Source organism: Procambarus clarkii, chromosome 6, assembly GCF_040958095.1.
Source record: "Procambarus clarkii isolate CNS0578487 chromosome 6, FALCON_Pclarkii_2.0, whole genome shotgun sequence".
Taxonomy (NCBI): domain Eukaryota; kingdom Metazoa; phylum Arthropoda; class Malacostraca; order Decapoda; family Cambaridae; genus Procambarus; species Procambarus clarkii.
In genome coordinates, this window is record NC_091155.1 from 9,023,509 (window position 1) to 9,048,217 (window position 24,709).

Here is a 24,709-nt window from a genome sequence, read left to right on the forward strand (position 1 = left end):
TTACAGGGATATTAGCATTACTTGCGTTAGCGTCGGGTTGGCGATTGCGTGACTAATCATGGAAGCAGCTCAGGTAGGCTCCATATGTGGCACGCACATCTACTGTGCCAGGTGAGTACAATGGGCTCACCATAGCCCGTGCTGCTTGCAACCTTTTGTTCCGAGAAGCTGAATCTAAACCAACAATAACATCCATACGTAGACTTAAAAGTAGACGTGATAATGCCAGTTGTGTTAGGGACAAGAACAGAGGCGGGGCCTAGGAGCCGAATCCTATTTCGTGTAAGTACAGGTAAACACAGATTGGGTGATGCGCACAGACACACATTCACACGAAAACACGTACACAGAGGGACAGGATCTGGGGAAAAGATTACAACAATTATGTTGCAGCTGGAGCAAAAATGCCTCCTTCTGGGTGTAGAGAGAGAGGCAAGTAGTGTGTGAAGACTTCAGGGAAGCGGCCCGTCCACAAGGATAAGATACTCTAACATATATCTAAATACAGTGATAATTTAAGAAAAACCAAGAAACATACATGCTTGAGAGTGAACTTATAATCGCAATTTGTTTAAGAAATTTGACAAATATTTCTGGGTTAATTTCTCAGGGAAAATGGACGTGGTGTGTTGTATACTCCGTTATGCGTCTGGCCTCAGCCCGAACCACTCTGTAACTCCACTCATTATAACCATAATATACAGTCGCTCCTTCACTCATAAACAGTCAGTGTTGAACTTCGCGAGATATTCACTCACACAGTGTTTCCTCTCACGATGCTTCTCACAATTAACTCATGGTCAGAAACAACTGCAAATGTCCGACTCTCGGTGAGCGAAACCTTGAACCCAAAAGGAAACAAATTCATATCAGATTATAGGTTAAAGAAGGCGGATCAAAAATTCATTAAGTGACTTTTTCTTGCCGAGGCAAGACTGAGGTGGATGTGTTAGATAGAGAGTACAATGCCACAGTCACTAACAATGGCTTCTTGTACATTCGCCAGCTTGGCCGCCGCACGAACTAAATCCATCCCACTTTCCACCTTGCCAATGGGGCACTCTTCGTAGGCGACAGGACAGTCATTATTGTAAATGACGAAGTGTGACGGCTTGCGGTGTTCGTCGCCGTAGCAGTACCCGGCCACCAGTCCCGCCGTGACCGTCTGGACGTTGAGGTCGCCCATGATAAGGCCCGGGAGAGCGGACCCGCCGCTGCCATCGTTGTTCTCGTAGTCTCCGCCCCACACCCGCTCGCCGGGCTGTCCGCGGCTCTCCACTTCGAAGAAGCTGGTGCTGCTGTAAGATGGACCGCGCTCTCCGGAGCACAGGAAGAAGAACTGCCGTGTCCTCGGTGCCGTGTTGAGCAGCTTGATGCACACTTTCCCTTGCACCTTACCGCCCCACGTCAGCTCCAGGAAGATCCTGACGCACGTCTCGTCGACCAGGCGACGCACGTTGCGGTACTGCAATCCAAATCAGACTCCATCATTCTCAACATTTCATTATAATGCACCGTTACTGATTTTGTTAAGATTAGTTCATTTTTTCATTATACAAATAGGTCAAAACAGAATGAACAATTATTCATGCAGTAAGGAAGGATCAGGAAGTAAAAATTACTAATCTAAAATATCGAGGAGTTTTGACTGAGTGTCTATATTGGAGAGTACTAAATGGTCATACTAGAAAGTACTAAATGATCATATTAGAGAGTGCTATCTAGCCATTTTAAGGAGTACTAACTCGGCCATATCGGAGGAAACTGATTGGCTATTTCAGAGAATACTGAGTTGCTTTACTGAAGTAAAGTGACCTTGTCGGAGCGTATTGAGTGGCCATATTGAAAAATACTGACTGGTCATACTGCTGAGAACTGGATGGTTATTGTAGAGGATACTGACTAGACGTATTGGTGAGTACTCATTGATCATACTGGAAAGTACTGAATTGCCATATTGGACAGTACTTACTGGTCATACTGCTGAGAACTGGATGGTTATTATAGAGGATACTGACTAGACGTATTGGTGAGTACTCATTGATCATACTGGAAAGTACTGAATTGCCATATTGGACAGTACTTACTGGTCATATTGGTGAGACATGATTGTCAATATTAGAGAACACTGAGTGGCGATCTTTTAGCATTAAGTAGCCATATTTGTGAGCAAAGTGAATTATGAAACTTGGCAAGTAGACTCGGCAACATAAGAGTGGATATACCTTAATGTACACTAAACAAGAGTCTTCATTAAACCTAAGAAACAGAGTAGGTGTGGCGTGAGATGACTAGATGCTCTGGGGCTCCATGACTGGAGCTCTGAGCTCTACATACTGTCGTTCAATAATTCAAAATATGTTTAATAACCAACATTTCTATTTCATTTCACGGGCATTGTGTGGGTGTAGATGGTAACTCACAGGCATTGTGTGGGTGTAGATGGTAACTCACAGGCATTGTGTGGGTGTAGATGGTAACTCACAGGCATTGTGTGGGTGTAGATGGTAACTCACAGGCATTGTGTGGGTGTAGATGGTAACTCACAGGCATTGTGTGGGTGTAGATGGTAACTCACAGGCATTGTGTGGGTGTAGATGGTAACTCACAGGCATTGTGTGGGTGTAGATGGTAACTCACAGGCATTGTGTGGGTGTAGATGGTAACTCACAGGCATTGTGTGGGTGTAGATGGTAACTCACAGGCATTGTGTGGGTGTAGATGGGAGGATCTCCCTCTCTGAGCGCTGAGAGGTAGAGACGGTCGTCGACTGTGACCATCTTAGCACAACGTCGTCGTCCGTCAATGTCCATGACAGCCCAGACGCCCGTCCCGACCAGCCGCGCCTTGCTCATCACCTCCTGCAGGATCTTCCACGTGTCCGGCAGGTCGTCAGACGACTGGCATGCGAAGCGGAACGGAACTATCAAGTTGTTGTTGTCTTACATTTAACTACTCAGAAGGAAGTGTCTATGTAGCACGGGCTATGGTGAGCCCGTAAGACCAATTATCAAGACCAAAGCGTGACTATGTACCACTGGGAAGGGGTAAGGATAAGGACTTGGGATGGGACGGGGGAAAGGAATTGTGTCTAATCACTTGGACGGTCGGGGATTGAACGCCGGCCTGTATGAAGCGAGACCGTCGCTCTACCGTCCAGTCCAAGTGGTTGGGCAGACTTACATGGAACAGTAAAATATAAGTAATCTTACTCGTCTGTATATATCTGTGGGGAAACTGACCTGTGAGATTTTTATTTATTTAGTTTATATTAATTTATATAGTAATTTATAATTTACGTTAATTTATAATTTTCGATAGCAAACTGTTTGATATTTAAATTGGGCTGTATGATTGAAAATTCTCACAAATCACTTTCCTTACACATTATGGGAGGTTTGTGGTTTATATATAGTCATCAGTATAAATTATTGGTTAGTAGACATTCACTACAGTATTATACTATATATATTAGTAGCTAAATGGGGAGGCCTTATCTTAATATAGTGGGTCTGGTCCACCAGTTATGAACAAGAATGAACACACTAAATAATCCTGGTGGTTGAGGCTGGCATCAACATTTATACTGGTGTACCAGGTAACTAGTGTTAATTCTTCTTAATCTTCAATTACACCTGTCTAAGGCCACTCACAATAATGGCAGTAACCCTAATATGACAGCTATATCAGAGGAAATATTGGCAAGTTAAATAAAGAGATGAGAATATTGCTCACCTGTTGTTTCTTCTCGCTATGGCATTCTGACCGAGTCACCCTATAGCTACCTAACATGACTGGCCAGGAATGTAACTTATTCTCGAGGTGAGCAGCATTAAATGTCATACTGTTGTATGTGTGAGTCTGCGCTTATGTCAGGTGTGTGAGGGACTGACCAGGGTCTTGGTGGGTGGGTGTGGGACTGACCAGGGTCTTGGTGGGTGGGTGTGGGACTGGCCAGGGTCTTGGTGGGTGGGTGGGACTGACCAGGGTCTTGGTGGGTGGGTGTGGGACTGACCAGGGTCTTGGTGGGTGGGTGTGGGACTGAACAGGGTCTTGGTGGGTGGGTGTGGGACTGACAAGGGTCTTGGTGGGTGTGAGGGACTGACAAGGGTCTAGGTGGGTGTGTGTGGGACTGACCAGGGTCTTGGTGGGTGTGTGTGGGACTGACCAGGGTCTTGGAGGGTGTGAGGGACTGACCAGGGTCTTGGTGTGTGTGTGTGGGACTGACCAGGGTCTTGGTGGGTGTGAGGGACTGACCAGGGTCTTGGTGGGTGTGTGGGACTGACCAGGGTCCTGGTGGGGGTGTGAGGGACTGACCAGGGTCTTGGTGGGTGTGTGTGGGACTGACCAGGGTCTTGGTGGATGTGTTGACTGACAGGGTCTTGGTGGGTGGGTGTGGGACTGACCAGGGTCTTGGTGGGTGTGTGTGGGACTGACCAGGGTCTTGGTGGGAGTGAGGGACTGACCAGGGTCTTGGTGCGTGTGAGAGACTGACCAGGGTCTTGGTGGGTGTGAGGGACTGACCAGGGGTCTTGGTGGGTGTGAGGGACTGACCAGGGTCTTGGTGGGTGTGTGTGGGACTGACCAGGGTCTTGGTGGGTGGGTGTGGGACTGAACAGGGTCTTGGTGGGTGTGTGTGGGACTGACAAGGGTCTTGGTGGGTGTGAGGGACTGACAAGGGTCTAGGTGGGTGTGTGTGGGACTGACCAGGGTCTTGGTGGGTGTGTGTGGGACTGACCAGGGTCTTGGTGGGTGTGAGGGACTGACCAGGGTCTTGGTGGGTGTGTGGGACTGACCAGGGTCTTGGTGGGGGTGTGAGGGACTGACCAGGGTCTTGGTGGGTGTGTGTGGGACTGACCAGGGTCTTGGTGGGTGTGAGGGACTGACCAGGGTCTTGGTGCGTGTGAGAGACTGACCAGGGTCTTGGTGGGTGTGAGGGACTGACCAGGGTCTTGGTGGGTGTGTGTGGGACTGACCAGGGTCTTGGTGGGTGTGAGGGACTGACCAGGGTCTTGGTGGGTGTGTGGGACTGACCAGGGTCTTGGTGGGGGTGTGAGGGACTGACCAGGGTCTTGGTGGGTGTGAGGGACTGACCAGGGTCTTGGTGGGTGTGAGGGACTGACCAGGGTCTTGGTGGGTGAGTGTGGGACTGACCAGGGTCTTGGTGGGTGTGTGAGGGACTGACCAGGGTCTTGGTGGGTGTGAGGGACTGACCAGGGTCTTGGTGGGTGTGAAGGACTGACTAGGGTCTTGGTGGGTGTGTGTGGGACTGACCAGGGTTTTGGTGGGTGTGAGGGACTGACCAGGGTCTTGGTGGGTGTGAAGGACTGACCAGGGTCTTGGTGGGTGTGTGAGGGACTGACCAGGGTCTTGGTGGGTGTGAAGGACTGACCAGGGTCTTGGTGGGTGTGTGAGGGACTGACCAGGGTCTTGGTGGGTGTGAAGGACTGACCAGGGTCTTGGTGGGTGTGTGAGGGACTGACCAGGGTCTTGGTGGGTGTGAGGGACTGACCAGGGTCTTGGTGGGTGTGAGAGACTGACCTGCGGCTTCGTGGGTGTGAGGGCGGCTGCGGCTGCGGACATGCTGCGGCCCACCACGGCTTGCAGGGCGGCGGTGGTGACGTGCTCCACCTGCGGGACACCATCCGGTATAAGACATCACCACGACAACACTACACCTTCCCTGTCCTTTGCTCTTACATTGCTTATTGTTATCTTGGGCTCCTGGTACCAGCTCAAGGATCTATTGGGCTCCTGGTACCAGCTCAAGGATCTATTAGTCTCCTGGTACCAGCTCAAGGATCTATTGGGCTCCTGGTACCAGCTCAAGGATCTACTGGGCTCCTGGTACCAGCTCAAGGATCTACTGGGCTCCTGGTACCAGCTCAAGGATCTATTGGTCTCCTGGTACCAGCTCAAGGATCTACTGGGCTCCTGGTACCAGCTCAAGGATCTCTTGGGCTCCTGGTACCAGCTCATGGATCTATTGGTCTCCTGGTACCAGCTCAAGGATCTCTTGGGCTCCTGGTACCAGCTCAAGGATCTACTGGGCTCCTGGTACCAGCTCAAGGATCTACTGGGCTCCTGGTACCAGCTCAAGGATCTATTGGTCTCCTGGTACCAGCTCATGGATCTATTGGTCTCCTGGTACCAGCTCAAGGATCTCTTGGGCTCCTGGTACCAGCTCAAGGATCTACTGGGCTCCTGGTACCAGCTCAAGGATCTACTGGGCTCCTGGTACCAGCTCAAGGATCTCTTGGGCTCCTGGTACCAGCTCAAGGATCCATTGGGCTCCTGGTACCAGCTCAAGGATCTATTGGGCTCCTGGTACCAGCTCAAGGATCTACTGGGCTCCTGGTACCAGCTCAAGGATCTCTTGGGCTCCTGGTACCAGCTTAAGGATCTATTGGGCTCCTGGTACCAGCTCAAGGATCTATTGGGCTCCTGGTACCAGCTCAAGGATCTATTGGGCTCCTGGTACCAGCTCAAGGATCTACTGGGCTCCTGGTACCAGCTCAAGGATCTATTGGTATCCTGGTACCAGCTCAAGGATCTATTGGGCTCCTGGTACCAGCTCAAGGATCTACTGGGCTCCTGGTACCAGCTCATGGATCTATTGGTCTCCTGGTACCAGCTCAAGTATCTCTTGGGCTCCTGGTACCAGCTCATGGATCTATTGGGCTCCTGGTACCAGCTCAAGGATCTATTGGACTCCTGGTACCACCTCAAGGATCTATTGGTCTCCTGGTACCAGCTCAAGAATCTATTGGGCTCCTGGTACCACCTCAAGGATCTATTGGTATCCTGGTACCAGCTCAAGGATCTACTGGGCTCCTGGTACCAGCTCAAGGATCTCTTGGGCTCCTGGTACCAGCTCAAGGATCTCTTGGGCTCCTGGTACCAGCTCAAGGATCTCTTGGACTCCTGGTACCAGCTTAAGGATCTCTTGGGCTCCTGGTACCAGCTCACGGATCTACTGGGCTCCTGGTACCAGCTCAAGGATATCTTGGGCTCCTGGTACCAGCTTAAGGATCTCTTGGGCTCCTGGTACCAGCTCAAGGATCTCTTGGGCTCCTGGTACCAGCTCATGGATCTATTGGGCTCCTGGTACCAGCTCAAGGATCTCTTGGGCTCCTGGTACCAGCTCAAGGAAATTGAGAAGATGAATATAAAATGAGGGAGGAGAAAATAAGTATGTGAGGAAGGAGGCTGGGCACTGTGTGAGGAAGGAGGCAGGACACTGTGTGAGGAAGGAGGCAGGACACTGTGTGAGGAAGGAGGCTGGGCACTGTGTGAGGAAGGAGGCTGGACACTGTGTGAGGAAGGAGGCAGGACACTGTGTGAGGAAGGAGGCTGGGCACTGTGTGAGGAAGGAGGCTGGGCACTGTGTGAGGAAGGAGGCTGGACACTGTGTGAGGAAGGAGGCAGGACACTGTGTGAGGAAGGAGGCAGGACACTGTGTGAGGAAGGAGGCAGGACACTGTGTGAGGAAGGAGGCAGGACACTGTGTGAGGAAGGAGGCTGGGCACTGTGTGAGGAAGGAGGCTGGGCACTGTGTGAGGAAGGAGGCAGGCCACTGTGTGAGTAAGGAGGCTGGGCACTGTGTGAGGAAGGAGGCAGGCCACTGTGTGAGGAAGGAGGCAGGGCACTGTGTGAGGAAGGAGGCAGGACACTGTGTGAGGAAGGAGGCAGGACACTGTGTGAGGAAGGAGGCTGGGCACTGTGTGAGGAAGGAGGCAGGCCACTGTGTGAGGAAGGAGGCAGGGCACTGTGTGAGGAAGGAGGCAGGACACTGTGTGAGGAAGGAGGCAGGACACTGTGTGAGGAAGGAGGCTGGGCACTGTGTGAGGAAGGAGGCAGGACACTGTGTGAGGAAGGAGGCTGGGCACTGTGTGAGGAAGGAGGCAGGACACTGTGTGAGGAAGGAGGCTGGGCACTGTGTGAGGAACGAGGCAGGACACTGTGTGAGGAAGGAGGCAGGACACTGTGTGAGGAAGGAGGCTGGGCACTGTGTGAGGAAGGAGGCTGGGCACTGTGTGAGGAACGAGGCAGGACACTGTGTGAGGAAGGAGGCAGGACACTGTGTGAGGAAGGAGGCTGGGCACTGTGTGAGGAAGGAGGCAGGACACTGTGTGAGGAAGGAGGCTGGGCACTGTGTGAGGAACGAGGCAGGACACTGTGTGAGGAAGGAGGCAGGACACTGTGTGAGGAAGGAGGCTGGGCACTGTGTGAGGAAGGAGGCTGGGCACTGTGTGAGGAAGGAGGCTGGGCACTGTGTGAGGAAGGAGGCAGGACACTGTGTGAGGAAGGAGGCAGGGCACTGTGTGAGGAAGGAGGCAGGACACTGTGTGAGGAAGGAGGCAGGGCACTGTGTGAGGAAGGAGGCAGGACACTGTGTGAGGAAGGAGGCTGGGCACTGTGTGAGGAAGGAGGCTGGGCACTGTGTGAGGAAGGAGGCTGGGCACTGTGTGAGGAAGGAGGCAGGACACTGTGTGAGGAAGGAGGCAGGGCACTGTGTGAGGAAGGAGGCAGGACACTGTGTGAGGAAGGAGGCAGGGCACTGTGTGAGGAAGGAGGCAGGACACTGTGTGAGGAAGGAGGCTGGGCACTGTGTGAGGAAGGAGGCAGGCCACTGTGTGAGGAAGGAGGCAGGACACTGTGTGAGGAAGGAGGCTGGGCACTGTGTGAGGAAGGAGGCTGGGCACTGTGTGAGGAAGGAGGCTGGGCACTGTGTGAGGAAGGAGGCAGGACACTGTGTGAGGAAGGAGGCAGGGCACTGTGTGAGGAAGGAGGCAGGACACTGTGTGAGGAAGGAGGCAGGACACTGTGTGAGGAAGGAGGCTGGGCACTGTGTGAGGAAGGAGGCAGGCCACTGTGTGAGGAAGGAGGCAGGGCACTGTGTGAGGAAGGAGGCAGGGCACTGTGTGAGGAAGGAGGCAGGCCACTGTGTGAGGAAGGAGGCTGGGCACTGTGTGAGGAAGGAGGCTGGGCACTGTGTGAGGAAGGAGGCTGGGCACTGTGTGAGGAAGGAGGCTGGGCACTGTGTGAGGAAGGAGGCTGGGCACTGTGTGAGGAAGGAGGCAGGGCACTGTGTGAGGAAGGAGGCAGGACACTGTGTGAGGAAGGAGGCTGGACACTGTGTGAGGAAGGAGGCTGGACACTGTGTGAGGAAGGAGGCAGGACACTGTGTGAGGAAGGAGGCAGGACACTGTGTGAGGAAGGAGGCAGGACACTGTGTGAGGAAGGAGGCTGGGCACTGTGTGAGGAAGGAGGCAGGGCACTGTGTGAGGAAGGAGGCAGGGCACTGTGTGAGGAAGGAGGCTGGGCACTGTGTGAGGAAGGAGGCAGGGCACTGTGTGAGGAAGGAGGCAGGACACTGTGTGAGGAAGGAGGCTGGGCACTGTGTGAGGAAGGAGGCTGGGCACTGTGTGAGGAAGGAGGCAGGGCACTGTGTGAGGAAGGAGGCAGGACACTGTGTGAGGAAGGAGGCTGGGCACTGTGTGAGGAAGGAGGCTGGACACTGTGTGAGGAAGGAGGCAGGCCACTGTGTGAGGTAGGAGGCAGGACACTGTGTGAGGAAGGAGGCAGGAAGGGGGCCTGGCCCACAAGTCGCTCGAAGTTACAGAGCAGAGCTATATAGGCCCTCGAGACGGAGAACAATATCAAAGACCTGAAAAAAAAACACTTCTGAAAATGATTATGAAACACAGTTGGGAAGAGCTCAAGAATGTCTTTGTCTGCTGGGAAGAGCTTAAGGATGTCTTTGCCTGCTGGGAAAAGCTCAAGGATGTCTTAGTCTGCTGGAAAGAGCTCAATGATGTCTTAGCCTGCTTGAGAAGAGTTCAAGAATGTCTTTGCCTGCTGAGAAGAACTCAAGAATGTCTTAGCTTTACTGGGAAGGAAAAAATTAAAGGAAACAAAGGAAAAGACATCCTCAAGGATGTCTTTTTCTGTTTGAAAAGCGCTCAAGGATGTCTTTTCCTGCTTGAAAAGAGCTCAAGCATGTCTTAGCATGCTGGGAAGAGCTCAAGAATGTCTTAGCCAGCTGGGAAGCGTTCAAGGATATCTTAGCCTGCTTGAGAAGTGTTCAAGAATGTCTTTGCCTGCTGGGAAGAGCTCAAGGATGTCTTAGACTGCTGAGAAAAATTCAAGAATGTCTTAGGTTACTGGGAAGACCTCAAGGATGTCTTTTCTTGTTTGAAAAGCGCTTAAGGATATCTTTTCCTGCTTGAAAAGAGCTCAAGGATGTTTTAGCATGCTGGGAAGAGCTCAAGGATGTCTTAGCCAGCTGGGAAGCGTTCAAGGAAGTCTTAGCCAGCTGTGAAGAGCTCAAGGATGTCTTAGTATGCTTGGAAAAGCTCAAGGATGTCTTAGCCTGCTGGAAAGAACTCAAGGATGTCTTAGCATGCTGGGAAGCGTTCAAGCCTTCTAGGAAGGGCTGAAGGATGTCCTAACTAGCTAGGAAGCGCTCAAGGATGTCTTAGCCTTCTAGGAATGGCTCAAGGATGTCTTAACCAGCTAGGAAGGGCTCAAGGTTGTGTGAGTGACACAACTGTCCCTCATATAAACGTTGAGAGTGACCTATGGCTGTAACTCACCTCCCTGGCAGCGATGAGGATCTGGGATTGGAGTATTTGGTGGGCAGCGGAACTCCACTCCCGGACGGAGCCGTCCCTCTCCTGGTCCTGGTGGTGGGCAGCCGTGACCTCCAGCAGCGTGGTGGCGGCGTTGACACGCGCCTGCGCCACCTCCAGCGTTGCTCGCTTGTCCACGCCGGCGGTGATGATGCTGTCTACCTGTCCCTCGGTGCTGGTCATGTCCTGCAGGAGGCTCTCGTTCCTCTCTATCAGCGTCTTCAGCGCCTGGATCTGCACCTGATGCACGCTTCGCTGCTCCGAAAGGCGCTTCTTGAAGTCTGTGAGTCGCGTGAGGTGGCAGTTACAGGTCACTAACTGGGCAGTGGTAAGGTCGTTAGCCTCTCTCTTCAGCTCGGAGAGCAGTGCCAGTGACCTCTCCGTCCCCAGGGAGTAGGACGAGTCCTGCAGAAGACTGACCACTGTGTAGTTGACAGGAACATCGTCAGCGCGGGAGACGGGCGAGGCGTGGATGACGCGACAGAAGGGGCAGTAGAGAGGTCCGCGGGTGATGGTGTCGGCGATGCAGGAGGTGCAGAAGGTGTGGCCGCAACTGAGGCAGCGAGGGCGACGTATGTTGTCGTCGTAGGGCTCGAGGCACACCTGGCAGTCCTGGGACGCCATCTCACCGCCCTGGCAACACAACAACATCATTAATACCAAGAACAAGACACGGAGGGTAAGAAGCTAGACTCCTTCAAGTGAGGAGCTAGATGTTCTTATGCCTAGGAACCTAGTATACCATATAGTATATCAGAGTATACAGCGAGCGTTCAGTATAGCTAGTATACCATATTAGTATGCCATATAGTATACCATATACCTAGTATACCATATAACGTACTATGTCGCATATCAGTGACCCTAAATGAATAACCATGAGATTAAAAAACATTATCAGGACAAAAAAGGTTATATACAGGCGTGTTGAGATGCCCGGCCTCAATAACTTGACACACAGCGTCTCAGTATTTACTAGAGAAAAGCATAGTGTTAGGGGGGCTTCAGTTAGTTTCGTAAAAGTTGGTCAATGTCAGCCAATCTGTTTTGACTATTTGTATATAAAAAAGTTGCAATTGTTCTAAGTTTCAGCGTCGCAGCCTAAATGGAAAGCGAGATTTTATTTTTGTTTTCAACGAATTTTACACATTTTCAATAAGCCTCTACAACCACAAATTTCAAATTAAATCATTTCTATGACATTTTTCTATCACATTAGCATATAATAAAGGATCTAAATGAGCGGATTTTCCAAAACATGTTTAGTTTTACTAATACAAATAGTCAAAGTTCTCCCCCCCAAAAAAAAAAAAAAATTATGCAAATATATCATGTTTATTACTATTAAAAAATCAATAAATAAACTTAGGAAAAAACGCTTCATACAGATTGTAGAGACATGAACTCCACATATAAGGTGTAGAGACATGAACTCCACATATAAGGTGTAGAGACATGAACTCCACATATAAGGTGTAGAGACATGAACTCCACATATAAGGTGTAAGTTTCATATAAATTGAATAAAAAATGAAAGACTAGAGATTACGTTTATATTACTTGAAATAAATAATTAAAAATAAAAGTCTAAGGTGCTGCCATCTGTGGCTGAGGTTGACATCAACCAATTTCTTCCCAAATTGGCACCCTTACAGATAGGCTCACGTGCAGTCAGGTGTATAAGTTTCATGCAAATCGTCAGATAAACAAATACGAAAAAAAAATGATAAAACTAATTATTACATTTTTGTATTAAATGCTATTGTGATAGCTGAGAGTCATGAGATGATTTCAGTTGACACTTGTGTTTAATAGTAATTTTTGAGCATTTTGGAAAATTTTGACACATAATTCAATATTTTTTTCCGCCCTTCCTATTTATGCTACAATGTTGAGACTCGGATCAGATGAAACCCTTTTCATATACAACTCGTCAAAAAAGTTTGATTAAAATCGAACTAGTTTTCATTTATTGCATATTTTTGGCAAATTTGAAACTAATGCCTCCTTACACCTGCAGCATCCAGGTATGTGGGGGAGAGAGGACAGGTTTGTTCCTATTCAGTGACACCCAGACAGATGCCACTGAACAAATTTAATAGTTAAGGCCCAACAAGTTGCCTGGAGCAGAAGGAATATTATCCAGGCTGTTTAAGGCTGCGCACAGTTCAGCGAGCTCTTCTTGTGCATATTCAGTAAATGAATATAGTGGACAGTCACACAGTCACAAGTGAAGAACAAGGACTAGAACACCGCCCCAGTACAGTCACAAGTGAGGAACAAGTACCAGAACACCACCCAGTACAGTCACAAGTGAAGAACAAGGACCAGAACACCACCCAGTACAGTCACAAGTGAAGAACAAGGACCAGAACACCACCCAGTACAGTCACAAGTGAAGAACAAGGACCAGAACACCACCCAGTACAGTCACAAGTGAGGAACAAGGACCAGAACACCGCCCAGTACAGTCACAAGTGAGGAACAAGTACCAGAACACCACCCAGTACAGTCACAAGTGAGGAACAAGTACCAGAACACCACCCAGTACAGTCACAAGTGAAGAACAAGGACCAGAACACCGCCCAGTACAGTCACAAGTGAAGAACAAGGACCAGAACACCACCCAGTACAGTCACAAGTGAGGAACAAGTACCAGAACACCGCCCCAGTACAGTCATAAGTGAGGAACAAGGACCAGAACACCACCCAGTACAGTCACAAGTGAGGAACAAGTACCAGAACACCACCCAGTACAGTCACAAGTGAAGAACAAGGACCAGAACACCACCCAGTACAGTCACAAGTGAGGAACAAGGACCAGAACACCGCCCAGTACAGTCACAAGTGAGGAACAAGTACCAGAACACCACCCAGTACAGTCACAAGTGAAGAACAAGTACCAGAACACCGCCCAGTACAGTCACAAGTGAAGAACAAGGACCAGAACACCACCCAGTACAGTCACAAGTGAAGAACAAGGACCAGAACACCGCCCAGTACAGTCACAAGTGAAGAACAAGGACCAGAACACCACCCAGTACAGTCACAAGTGAAGAACAAGGACCAGAACACCGCCCAGTACAGTCACAAGTGAAGAACAAGGACCAGAACACCACCCAGTACAGTCACAAGTGAAGAACAAGGACCAGAACACCGCCCAGTACAGTCACAAGTGAAGAACAAGGACCAGAACACCGCCCAGTACAGTCACAAGTGAAGAACAAGGACCAGAACACCACCCAGTACAGTCACAAGTGAAGAACAAGGACCAGAACACCGCCCAGTACAGTCACAAGTGAAGAACAAGGACCAGAACACCACCCAGTACAGTCACAAGTGAAGAACAAGGACCAGAACACCGCCCAGTACAGTCACAAGTGAAGAACAAGGACCAGAACACCACCCAGTACAGTCACAAGTGAGGAACAAGTACCAGAACACCGCCCAGTACAGTCACAAGTGAAGAACAAGTACCAGAACACCGCCCAGTACAGTCACAAGTGAAGAACAAGTACCAGAACACCGCCCAGTACAGTCACAAGTGAAGAACAAGGACCAGAACACCACCCAGTACAGTCACAAGTGTGGAACAAGGACCAGAACACCGCCCCAGTACAGTCATAAGTGAAGAACAAGGACCAGAACACCACCCAGTACAGTCACAAGTGAAGAACAAGGACCAGAACACCGCCCAGTACAGTCACAAGTGAGGAACAAGTACCAGAACACCGCCCCAGTACAGTCATAAGTGAAGAACAAGGACCAGAACACCGCCCAGTACAGTCACAAGTGTGGAACAAGGACCAAAACACCACCCAGTACAGTCACAAGTGAAGAACAAGGACCAGAACACCGCCCCAGTACAGTCACAAGTGTGGAACAAGGACCAGAACACCACCCAGTACAGTCACAAGTGAGGAACAAGTACCAGAACACCGCCCAGTACAGTCACAAGTGAAGAACAAGGACCAGAACACCGCCCAGTACAGTCACAAGTGTGGAACAAGGACCAAAACACCACCCAGTACAGTCACAAGTGAGGAACAAGTACCAGAACACCACCCAGTACAGTCACAAGTGAAGAACAAGGACCAGAACACCACCCAGTACAGTCACATGTGAGGAACAAGGACCAAAACACCACCCAGTACAGTCACAAGTGTGGAACAAGTACCAGAACACAGCCCTGTACAGTCCATTGTTTCCCAGTCAAATTATCCTTCGATAAAATCTCCCAACACTATACTGTTATTGTCAGTCCATGGGTTAAGATTCCTTGAACTATCTGTAGATCCTAACATACACTAATTAATCTTTCCCCTAGAAATATCTAAGCTGAAGGCCTGGTCGACGACCGGGCCGCGGGGACGCTAAGCCCCGGAAGCACCTCAGGGTAACCTCAAAGTAGGCCTGCATGCTCCTTCAACACTGATTTCGACAAATGAATAGATCCCAATGGCTGGAAACATACAAACGTATCTCTGATATCCTTCAAAAAAAAGGTAAATAAATTTAATTCGTATAATTATCGACCGAAACCAACAGCCAATATTTCATATATGGGTAGAAATGTAATGTAGAGGATAGTAATGTTTGGAGGGCTATATCTTCGTATTCTTGTTTAACACTAGGTAAAAAATATCCTTTGGAATGAGAAGGAGTTTTAAGAACATGTTTAATCTCTGGAATTGGAAATGAACTAGATCTAAAAAGATCTATGAACAATAGAGTAGGAATATAGTTATATACCTTAAATTATATACCTAAAATTATATACTTTAAATTATATATCTTAAATTATATACCTTAATTTATATACCATAAATTATGTACCTTAAATTAGATTAAATTACAATTATGCACTGTAAATTATATACCTTAAATTATATACATATATGGGGTATATAATTTATGCATAATTATAATTTGACACCTCACACTGAGTGTGAGTGTGAGGTGTTAAATTATAGGCGGACAAATCTATAAGTATACAAGTAAAGTATTAGTACACGATAGGTTTAATACAATATTCAATGGTCAATATTGACATTTAATGTATTTTAAACAAACATTTATTTACCTGATATATATATATATATAAGGCGAAGGACAATATTGATGGGATGTGAAGGGTAGTGTTGATGGGGGTGTGTAGGGTAGTGTTGATGGGGGTGTGAAGGGCAGTGTTGATGGGGGTGTGAAGGGCAGTGTTGATGGGGGTGTGAAGGGCAGTGTTGATGGGGGTGTGAAGGGTAGTGTTGATGGGGGTGTGTAGGGTAGTGTTGATGGGGGTGTGTAGGGTAGTGTTGATGGGGGTGTGTAGGGCAGTGTTGATGGGGGTGTGTAGGGTAGTGTTGATGGGGGTGTGTAGGGTAGTGTTGATGGGGGTGTGAAGGGCAGTGTTGATGGGGGTGTGAAGGGCAGTGTTGATGGGGGTGTGTAGGGCAGTGTTGATGGGGGTGTGTAGGGCAGTGTTGATGGGGGTGTGTAGGGTAGTGTTGATGGGGGTGTGAAGGGCAGTGTTGATGGGGGTGTGAAGGGCAGTGTTGATGGGGGTGTGTAGGGCAGTGTTGATGGGGGTGTGTAGGGTAGTGTTGATGGGGGTGTGTAGGGTAGTGTTGATGGGGGTGTGTAGGGCAGTGTTGATGGGGGTGTGTAGGGTAGTGTTGATGGGGGTGTGTAGGGTAGTGTTGATGGGGGTGTGAAGGGCAGTGTTGATGGGGGTGTGAAGGGCAGTGTTGATGGGGGTGTGTAGGGCAGTGTTGATGGGGGTGTGTAGGGCAGTGTTGATGGGGGTGTGAAGGGCAGTGTTGATGGGGGTGTGAAGGGCAGTGTTGATGGGGGTGTGAAGGGCAGTGTTGATGGGGGTGTGTAGGGCAGTGTTGATGGGGGTGTGTAGGGCAGTGTTGATGGGGGTGTGAAGGGCAGTGTTGATGGGGGTGTGAAGGGCAGTGTTGATGGGGGTGTGTAGGGTAGTGTTGATGGGGGTGTGAAGGGCAGTGTTGATGGGGGTGTGAAGGGCAGTGTTGATGGGGGTGTGAAGGGCAGTGTTGATGGGGGTGTGAAGGGCAGTGTTGATGGGGGTGTGTAGGGCAGTGTTGATGGGGGTGTGTAGGGTAGTGTTGATGGGGGTGTGAAGGGCAGTGTTGATGGGGGTGTGAAGGGCAGTGTTGATGGGGGTGTGAAGGGCAGTACTTAGGGGGATGTGAAGGGCAGTGTTGATGGGGGTGTGAAGGGCAGTGTTGATGGGGGTGTGAAGGGCAGTGTTGATGGGGGTGTGAAGGGCAGTACTTAGGGGGATGTGAAGGGTAGTGTTGATGGGGGTGTGAAGGGCAGTGTTGATGGGGGTGTGAAGGGCAGTGTTGATGGGGGTGTGAAGGGCAGTGTTGATGGGGGTGTGAAGGGCAGTGTTGATGGGGGTGTGAAGGGCAGTACTTAGGGGGATGTGAAGGGCAGTGTTGATGGGGGTGTGAAGGGCAGTGTTGATGGGGGTGTGAAGGGCAGTGTTGATGGGGGTGTGAAGGGCAGTACTTAGGGGGATGTGAAGGGTAGTGTTGATGGGGGTGTGAAGGGCAGTGTTGATGGGGGTGTGAAGGGCAGTGTTGATGGGGGTGTGAAGGGCAGTGTTGATGGGGGTGTGAAGGGTAGTGTTGATGGGGGTGTGTAGGGTAGTGTTGATGGGGGTGTGTAGGGTAGTGTTGATGGGGGTGTGAAGGGCAGTGTTGATGGGGGTGTGAAGGGCAGTGTTGATGGGGGTGTGAAGGGCAGTGTTGATGGGGGTGTGAAGGGCAGTGTTGATGGGGGTGTGAAGGGCAGTGTTGATGGGGGTGTGAAGGGCAGTGTTGATGGGGGTGTGAAGGGCAGTACTTAGGGGGATGTGAAGGGCAGTGTTGATGGGGGTGTGAAGGGCAGTGTTGATGGGGGTGTGAAGGGCAGTGTTGATGGGGGTGTGAAGGGCAGTACTTAGGGGGATGTGAAGGGTAGTGTTGATGGGGGTGTGAAGGGCAGTGTTGATGGGGGTGTGAAGGGCAGTGTTGATGGGGGTGTGAAGGGCAGTGTTGATGGGGGTGTGAAGGGCAGTGTTGATGGGGGTGTGAAGGGCAGTACTTAGGGGGATGTGAAGGGCAGTGTTGATGGGGGTGTGAAGGGCAGTGTTGATGGGGGTGTGAAGGGCAGTGTTGATGGGGGTGTGAAGGGCAGTACTTAGGGGGATGTGAAGGGTAGTGTTGATGGGGGTGTGAAGGGCAGTGTTGATGGGGGTGTGAAGGGCAGTGTTGATGGGGGTGTGAAGGGCAGTGTTGATGGGGGTGTGAAGGGTAGTGTTGATGGGGGTGTGTAGGGTAGTGTTGATGGGGGTGTGTAGGGTAGTGTTGATGGGGGTGTGAAGGGCAGTGTTGATGGGGGTGTGAAGGGCAGTGTTGATGGGGGTGTGAAGGGCAGTGTTGATGGGGGTGTGAAGGGCAGTGTTGATGGGGGTGTGAAGGGCAGTGTTGATGGGGGTGTGAAGGGCAGTGTTGATGGGGGTGTGAAGGGCAGTGTTGATGGGGGTGTGAAGGGCAGTACTTAGGGGGATGTGAAGGGCAGTGTTGATGGGGGTGTGAAGGGCAGTGTTGATGGGGGTGTGAAGGGCAGTGTTGATGGGGGTGTGAAGGGCAGTACTTAGGGGGATGTGAAGGGTAGTGTTGATGGGGGTGTGAAGGGCAGTGTTGATGGGGGTGTGAAGGGCAGTGTTGATGGGGGTGTGAAGGGCAGTGTTGATGGGGGTGTGAAGGGCAGTGTTGATGGGGGTGTGAAGGGCAGTACTTAGGGGGATGTGAAGGGCAGTGTTGATGGGGGTGTGAAGGGCAGTGTTGATGGGGGTGTGAAGGGCAGTGTTGATGGGGGTGTGAAGGGCAGTACTTAGGGGGATGTGAAGGGTAGTGTTGATGGGGGTGTGAAGGGCAGTGTTGATGGGGGTGTGAAGGGCAGTGTTGATGGGGGTGTGAAGGGCAGTGTTGATGGGGGTGTGAAGGGCAGTGTTGATGGGGGTGTGAAGGGCAGTACTTAGGGGGATGTGAAGGGCAGTGTTGATGGGGGTGTGAAGGGCAGTGTTGATGGGGGTGTGAAGGGCAGTGTTGATGGGGGTGTGAAGGGCAGTACTTAGGGGGATGTGAAGGGCAGTACTGATGGGGGTGTGAAGGGGCAGTATTGATGGGGATGTGAAGGGAAGTGTTGATGGGGGTGTGAAGGGCAGTACTTAGGGGGATGTGAAGGGCAGTACTGATGGGGGTGTGAAGGGGCAGTATTGATGGGGATGTGAAGGGAAGTGTTGATGGGGGTGTGAAGGGCAGTACTTAGGGGGATGTGAAGGGCAGTACTGATGGGGGTGTGAAGGGGCAGTATTGATGGGGATGTGAAGGGCAGTGTTGATGGGGGTGTGAAGGGCAGTACTTAGGGGGATGTGAAGGGCAGTACTGATGGGGGTGTGAAGGGGCAGTATTGATGGGGATGTGAAGGGCAGTGTTGATGGGGGTGTGAAGGGCAGTACTTAGGGGGATGTGAAGGGCAGTACTGATGGGGGTGTGAAGGGGCAGTATTGATGGGGATGTGAAGGGAAGTGTTGATGGGGGTGTGAAGGGCAGTGTTGATGGGGGTGTGAAGGGAAGTGTTGATGGGGGTGTGAAGGGCAGTGTTGATGGGGGTGTGAAGGGGCAGTATTGATGGGGATGTGAAGGGAAGTGTTGATGGGGGTGTGAAGGGCAGTGTTGATGGGGGTGTGAAGGGAAGTGTTGATGGGGGTGTGAAGGGCAGTGTTGATGGGGATGTGAAGGGTAGTATTGATGGGGGTGTGAAGGGCAGTGTTGATGGGGGTGTGAAGGGCAGTGTTGATGGGGGTGTGAAGGGCAGTGTTGATGGGGGTGTGAAGGGCAGTGTTGATGGGGATGTGAAGGGTAGTATTGATGGGGGTGTGAAGGGGCAGTATTGATGGGGATGTGAAGGGCAGTATTGATGGGGGTGTGAAGGGCAGTGTTGATGAGGGTGTGAAGGGCAGTGTTGATGAGGGTGTGAAGGGCAGTGTTGATGGGGGTGTGAAGGGTAGTATTGATGGGGGTGTGAAGGGTAGTATTGATGGGGGTGTGAAGGGGCAGTATTGATGGGGGTGTGAAGGGCAGTGTTGATGGGGGTGTGAAGGGCAGTGTCGATGAGGGTGTGAAGGGCAGTGTTGATGAGGGTGTGAAGGGCAGTGTTGATGGGGGTGTGAAGGGCAGTGTTGATGAGGGTGTGAAGAGTAGTGTTGATGAGGATGTGAAGGGCAGTGTTGATGAGGGTGTGTAGGGTAGTGTTGATGGGGGTGTGAAGGGTAGTGTTGATGGGGGTGTGAAGGGGCAGTATTGATGGGGTGTGAAGGGCAGTGTTGATGAGGGTGTGAAGGGCAGTGTTGATGGGGGTGTGAAGGGCAGTGTTGATGGGGGTGTGAAGGGCAGTGTTGATGAGGGTGTGAAGGGCAGTGTTGATGGGGGTGTGAAGGGCAGTGTTGATGGGGGGTGTGAAGGGTAGTGTTGATGGGGGTGTGTAGGGTAGTGTTGATGAGGGTGTGAAGGGCAGTGTTGATGGGGGTGTGAAGGGTAGTATTGATGGGGGTGTGAAGGGTAGTATTGATGGGGGTGTGAAGGGGCAGTATTGATGGGGGTGTGAAGGGCAGTAATGATGGGGGACTCATATTGTTCAGACAGTGTAAACACGGAAGGTATATCACAGAAGTATACAAGTATTAATATGGTTATATTACGTTAGTTGCGATGAGTTAGGATGGATGTGCTTTTAAAAGTGATACAGCATTGTTCTTCAGAGAACATGTTATTTATTGATTTATTTGTTTATATATACAAGAGTTCTTACATTCTTGTACAGGAACTAGCACGCAGCGCTTCGGGCAGGTCCTTAATCCTAATTTTTCCCGGAATACGACCCCGCCAAATCGTTTAAGAACCAGGTACCCATTTTACTGCTGGGGGAACAGAGGCTACATCCGGTCAATGACTGACTTTCGCCCTCCTGGGCTAAGGTATGCTGAACTCTGTAATTACTATATGAGTACTGGAACACTTGATGATATATTGGACTTGTATCCAAGATTGACCATGTAATATATCAATTATACAATGTATATATATGATGTAACTATATAACCTGAGCTTGTAAAAGCACCTTCATCACCTTCAGTGATTAAGTGCTTAATTGCACACTAGTTTCTTTATCAGCTATCTCACCCTGTCAGAGTAAATGAGGCAAATGTATGTGAATGTATGTGTGTGTGTATATATGTATGTATATGTGTGTGTGTGTATGTATATGTATGGGTATAAAGTATATATGGAAGCTGATCAGAATTACATTTCACCTTTGTGAATGTACATTAATGACACTATGTAAAAGACACATCAAACACTTTATGTAGGGCATACGTAAATCTGTGTATCTATGTATTTACGTATGTAGGTTAGCTTAGCATTTTGAAAGCACCGAATCACCTTCTGTGGTTGAGTGTTCAATAAACCCTTGAACTGTATGTTTAACACTTCTCTAACCCTGTCCATGGAGGACAGAAGAAAATGTATATATGCTGGTTAGCATTGTAAATGTGTGGCCACGTCTGTGGTAGAAAATAATAATAAAAAATAAAAAAAAAATAAAAAAATCCTCCCCGGCCAACATTTGAACCCAGGCCAAAGCGCTTGCGAAACGCCAGGCGAAAGTGATACCACTTCGCCACGGGAACGGCATGTATGTGTGTACTGCTTCATGAATCAGTCATGAATCTGTTCTTAAATACTTCTGCTTCAGTCAGTCACTGCTTCAGTCAGTCACTGCTTTAGTCAGTCACTGCTTTAGTCAGTCACTGCTTTAGTCAGTCACTGCTTTAGTCAGTCACTGCTTTAGTCAGTCAGTGCTTCAGTCACTCATAATGCAGAGGTTGTGACACCTAGCTGCTCGACATGCCCACATATAGCAGAGGTTGTGACACCTAGCTGCTCGACATGCCCACATATAGCAGAGGTTGTGACACCTAGCTGCTCGACATGCCCACATATAGCAGAGGCTGTGACACCTAGCTGCTCGACATGCCCACATATAGCAGAGGCTGTGACACCTAGCTGCTCGACATGCCCACATATAGCAGAGGTTGTGACACCTAGCTGCTCGACATGCCCACATATAGCAGAGGCTGTGACACCTAGCTGCTCGACATGCCCACATATAGCAGAGGTTGTGACACCTAGCTGCTCGACATGCCCACATATAGCAGAGGTTGTGACACCTAGCTGCTCGACATGCCCACATATACCCCCTCATATTCTCCCCAAGGAAGGTGACATCAAATATTACCCCAATTATTTTGCTTTCATTATCTTATGTTTGTTCTGTCCAAATTGTTTCACTAAGTGTTACTGACATAAGTTCTTCTTTTGTAATGATCTGGGGCTCAGATCATTGGTTCTCCCTTCTCCCCTCTTTTCCCTCCCCTTCTCCCCTCCTTTCCTTCTCCCTCTCCCCTCCTTCCTTCTCCCCTTCCCTTGGCCGTCATTCGTCTCCTCCTCTTCCCCCCCCCTGTCGCCCATTTGTCAGGGTCAAGAGGTTGACCTGAGGGTAGGGTGGTCGTGGATACCTTGGCTTCTCCCACTCAACTTCCCCACTCAGATATTTCCCTCTCCACCCCCTCTCATCCCACCGCTGCCACCATTGTAACGACCGCTTCCCTCTGTAATAACCGCGGCCTCTATTGTAATAACCCAATAACCCAATATTAATCCTGTTATCTTGTGATCTCTCATAATCGTAATATACGCTCTCTGTTGTAATTCTCCGTCTCTCTTCACTCAATACCCCAGCTTAACGCTGTTACAGTCCAGCATGACCCCTCACTGGACTGCCACGTATATAAGAGGAATATTAAATGAGGAAGATACACCAAGGACAAGGGTTATTCGCTTATTACTAATTATAAAATAAAAACCATTAAAGCACTGCCACCACCTTCCTGACCAACCATACCTGAATGTGTCTATCACCGATCCCCCAGGAAGGCAAGGAATCAGCAACCATGGGACTCCGGGTAATATGAATTTCAGTAATAAATTTTGGAAAATTAGTTTGTGTAATTTACGTTACTAATTTAAATCCAAGGGCAACTTTAGTATCTATTAATAGTAGGAGAACCTGGGGCTTCCAATACAACACCTAAAAATGACAAAGTAGCAAAATATATCAAAGGGGAGTTAAGTGAATACCACTGGACAAGCTATACAATTTATTTTATGAAACATGTAAATTAAGACAATTTGAACACATAACCTATTCTATTTCCCTAGAGGCACAATGGATATTTACCGAGGACACAAAACTCAAGTGCACTATACCTTAAATACCCGCACTACGGCCACGATGTTGATGGCTGCCCTCAGCCCCGAGGATACGGGCTTGCGGCCCTGTTCCTAATACACTCCCAAGACACACTGATGAAATTTAGTTTTTCCAACTTATTGCTGGGAAGGATTACTCCTCCCACCATCTAATACAGCCCCAGGGCTCCACCCATTATTTTGGCCCTGGCCAACCATTTAACACGTAGGCCTGAGGTCTGGCTCTCTAGGGCCAATAAGGACTTGGCCCTTATCTCAGGCCAATCACCTTCACTGATCTGTCGTGGAAAGCTACATGAATTTCTGAAGATTGAGTCAGCTCTCCCCAGCTAGAGAAGGGAGACAAGGCGCGTCTATGGAGCCCAGACACCTGCGAGCAATGTTTACAAAACTGATAATTTATGTTCAAGCCCGTCTCCTCTAAGATAGGAGTAGGGACATTTGACTCTGCCTGGTATGGGGAAGGCCGCTGCTGAGAGGGACAGAGAGGGATGAGAGGGGGTGGAGAGGGAAATATCTGAGTGGGGAAGTTGAGTGGGAGAAGCCAAGGTATCCACGACCACCCTACCCTCAGGTCAACCTCTTGACCCTGACAAATGGGCGACAGGGGGGGGGGAAGAGGAGGAGACGAATGACGGCCAAGGGAAGGGGAGAAGGAAGGAGGGGAGAGGGAGAAGGAAAGGAGGGGAGAAGGGGAGGGAAAAGAGGGGAGAAGGGAGAACCAATGATCTGAGCCTGGGGCTCAGATCATTGGTTCTCCCTTCTCCCCTCTTTTCCCTCCCCTTCTCCCCTCCTTTCCTTCTCCCTCTCCCCTCCTTCCTTCTCCCCTTCCCTTGGCCGTCATTCGTCTCCTCCTCTTCCCCCCCCCCTGTCGCCCATTTGTCAGGGTCAAGAGGTTGACCTGAGGGTAGGGTGGTCGTGGATACCTTGGCTTCTCCCACTCAACTTCCCCACTCAGATATTTCCCTCTCCACCCCCTCTCATCCCTCTCTGTCCCTCTCGGCAGCGGCCTTCCCCATACCAGGCAGAGTCAAATGTCCCTACTCCTATCTTAGAGGAGACGGGCTTGAACATAAATTATCAGTTTTGTAAACATTGCTCGCAGGTGTCTGGGCTCCATAGACGCGCCTTGTCCCCCTTCTCTAGCTGGGGAGAGCTGACTCAATCTTCAGAAATTCATGTAGCTTTCCACGACAGATCAGTGAAGGTGATTGGCCTGAGATAAGGGCCAAGTCCTTATTGGCCCTAGAGAGCCAGACCTCAGGCCTACGTGTTAAATGGTTGGCCAGGGCCAAAATAATGGGTGGAGCCCTGGGGCTGTATTAGATGGTGGGAGGAGTAATCCTTCCCAGCAATAAGTTGGAAAAACTAAATTTCATCAGTGTGTCTTGGGAGTGTATTAGGAACAGGGCCGCAAGCCCGTATCCTCGGGGCTGAGGGCAGCCATCAACATCGTGGCCGTAGTGCGGGTATTTAAGGTATAGTGCACTTGAGTTTTGTGTCCTCGGTAAATATCCATTGTGCCTCTAGGGAAATAGAATAGGTTATGTGTTCAAATTGTCTTAATTTACATGTTTCATAAAATAAATTGTATAGCTTGTCCAGTGGTATTCACTTAACTCCCCTTTGATATATTTTGCTACTTTGTCATTTTTAGGTGTTGTATTGGAA

At 49.9% G+C, this 24,709-nt stretch overlaps 1 protein-coding gene across 2 annotated transcripts in view; it reads right to left on the reverse strand.

The window, feature by feature from the left end:
• Positions 1–493: 493 nt before the first annotated feature.
• Positions 494–24,709, reverse strand: part of LOC123749267 (uncharacterized) — a 69,463-nt gene continuing 45,247 nt past the window's right edge. For both annotated transcript variants that reach the window (XM_045731378.2, XM_045731377.2), the window contains 4 exons: positions 10,599–11,267; positions 5,542–5,631; positions 2,703–2,900; positions 494–1,465 (listed from right to left, as the gene is read on the reverse strand). In XM_045731378.2, coding sequence (XP_045587334.1) covers positions 950–1,465; positions 2,703–2,900; positions 5,542–5,631; positions 10,599–11,258 — 1,464 coding nt within the window. In that variant the 5' untranslated portion in view covers positions 11,259–11,267 and the 3' untranslated portion in view covers positions 494–949. The remainder of the gene's footprint in view (positions 1,466–2,702; positions 2,901–5,541; positions 5,632–10,598; positions 11,268–24,709) is intronic.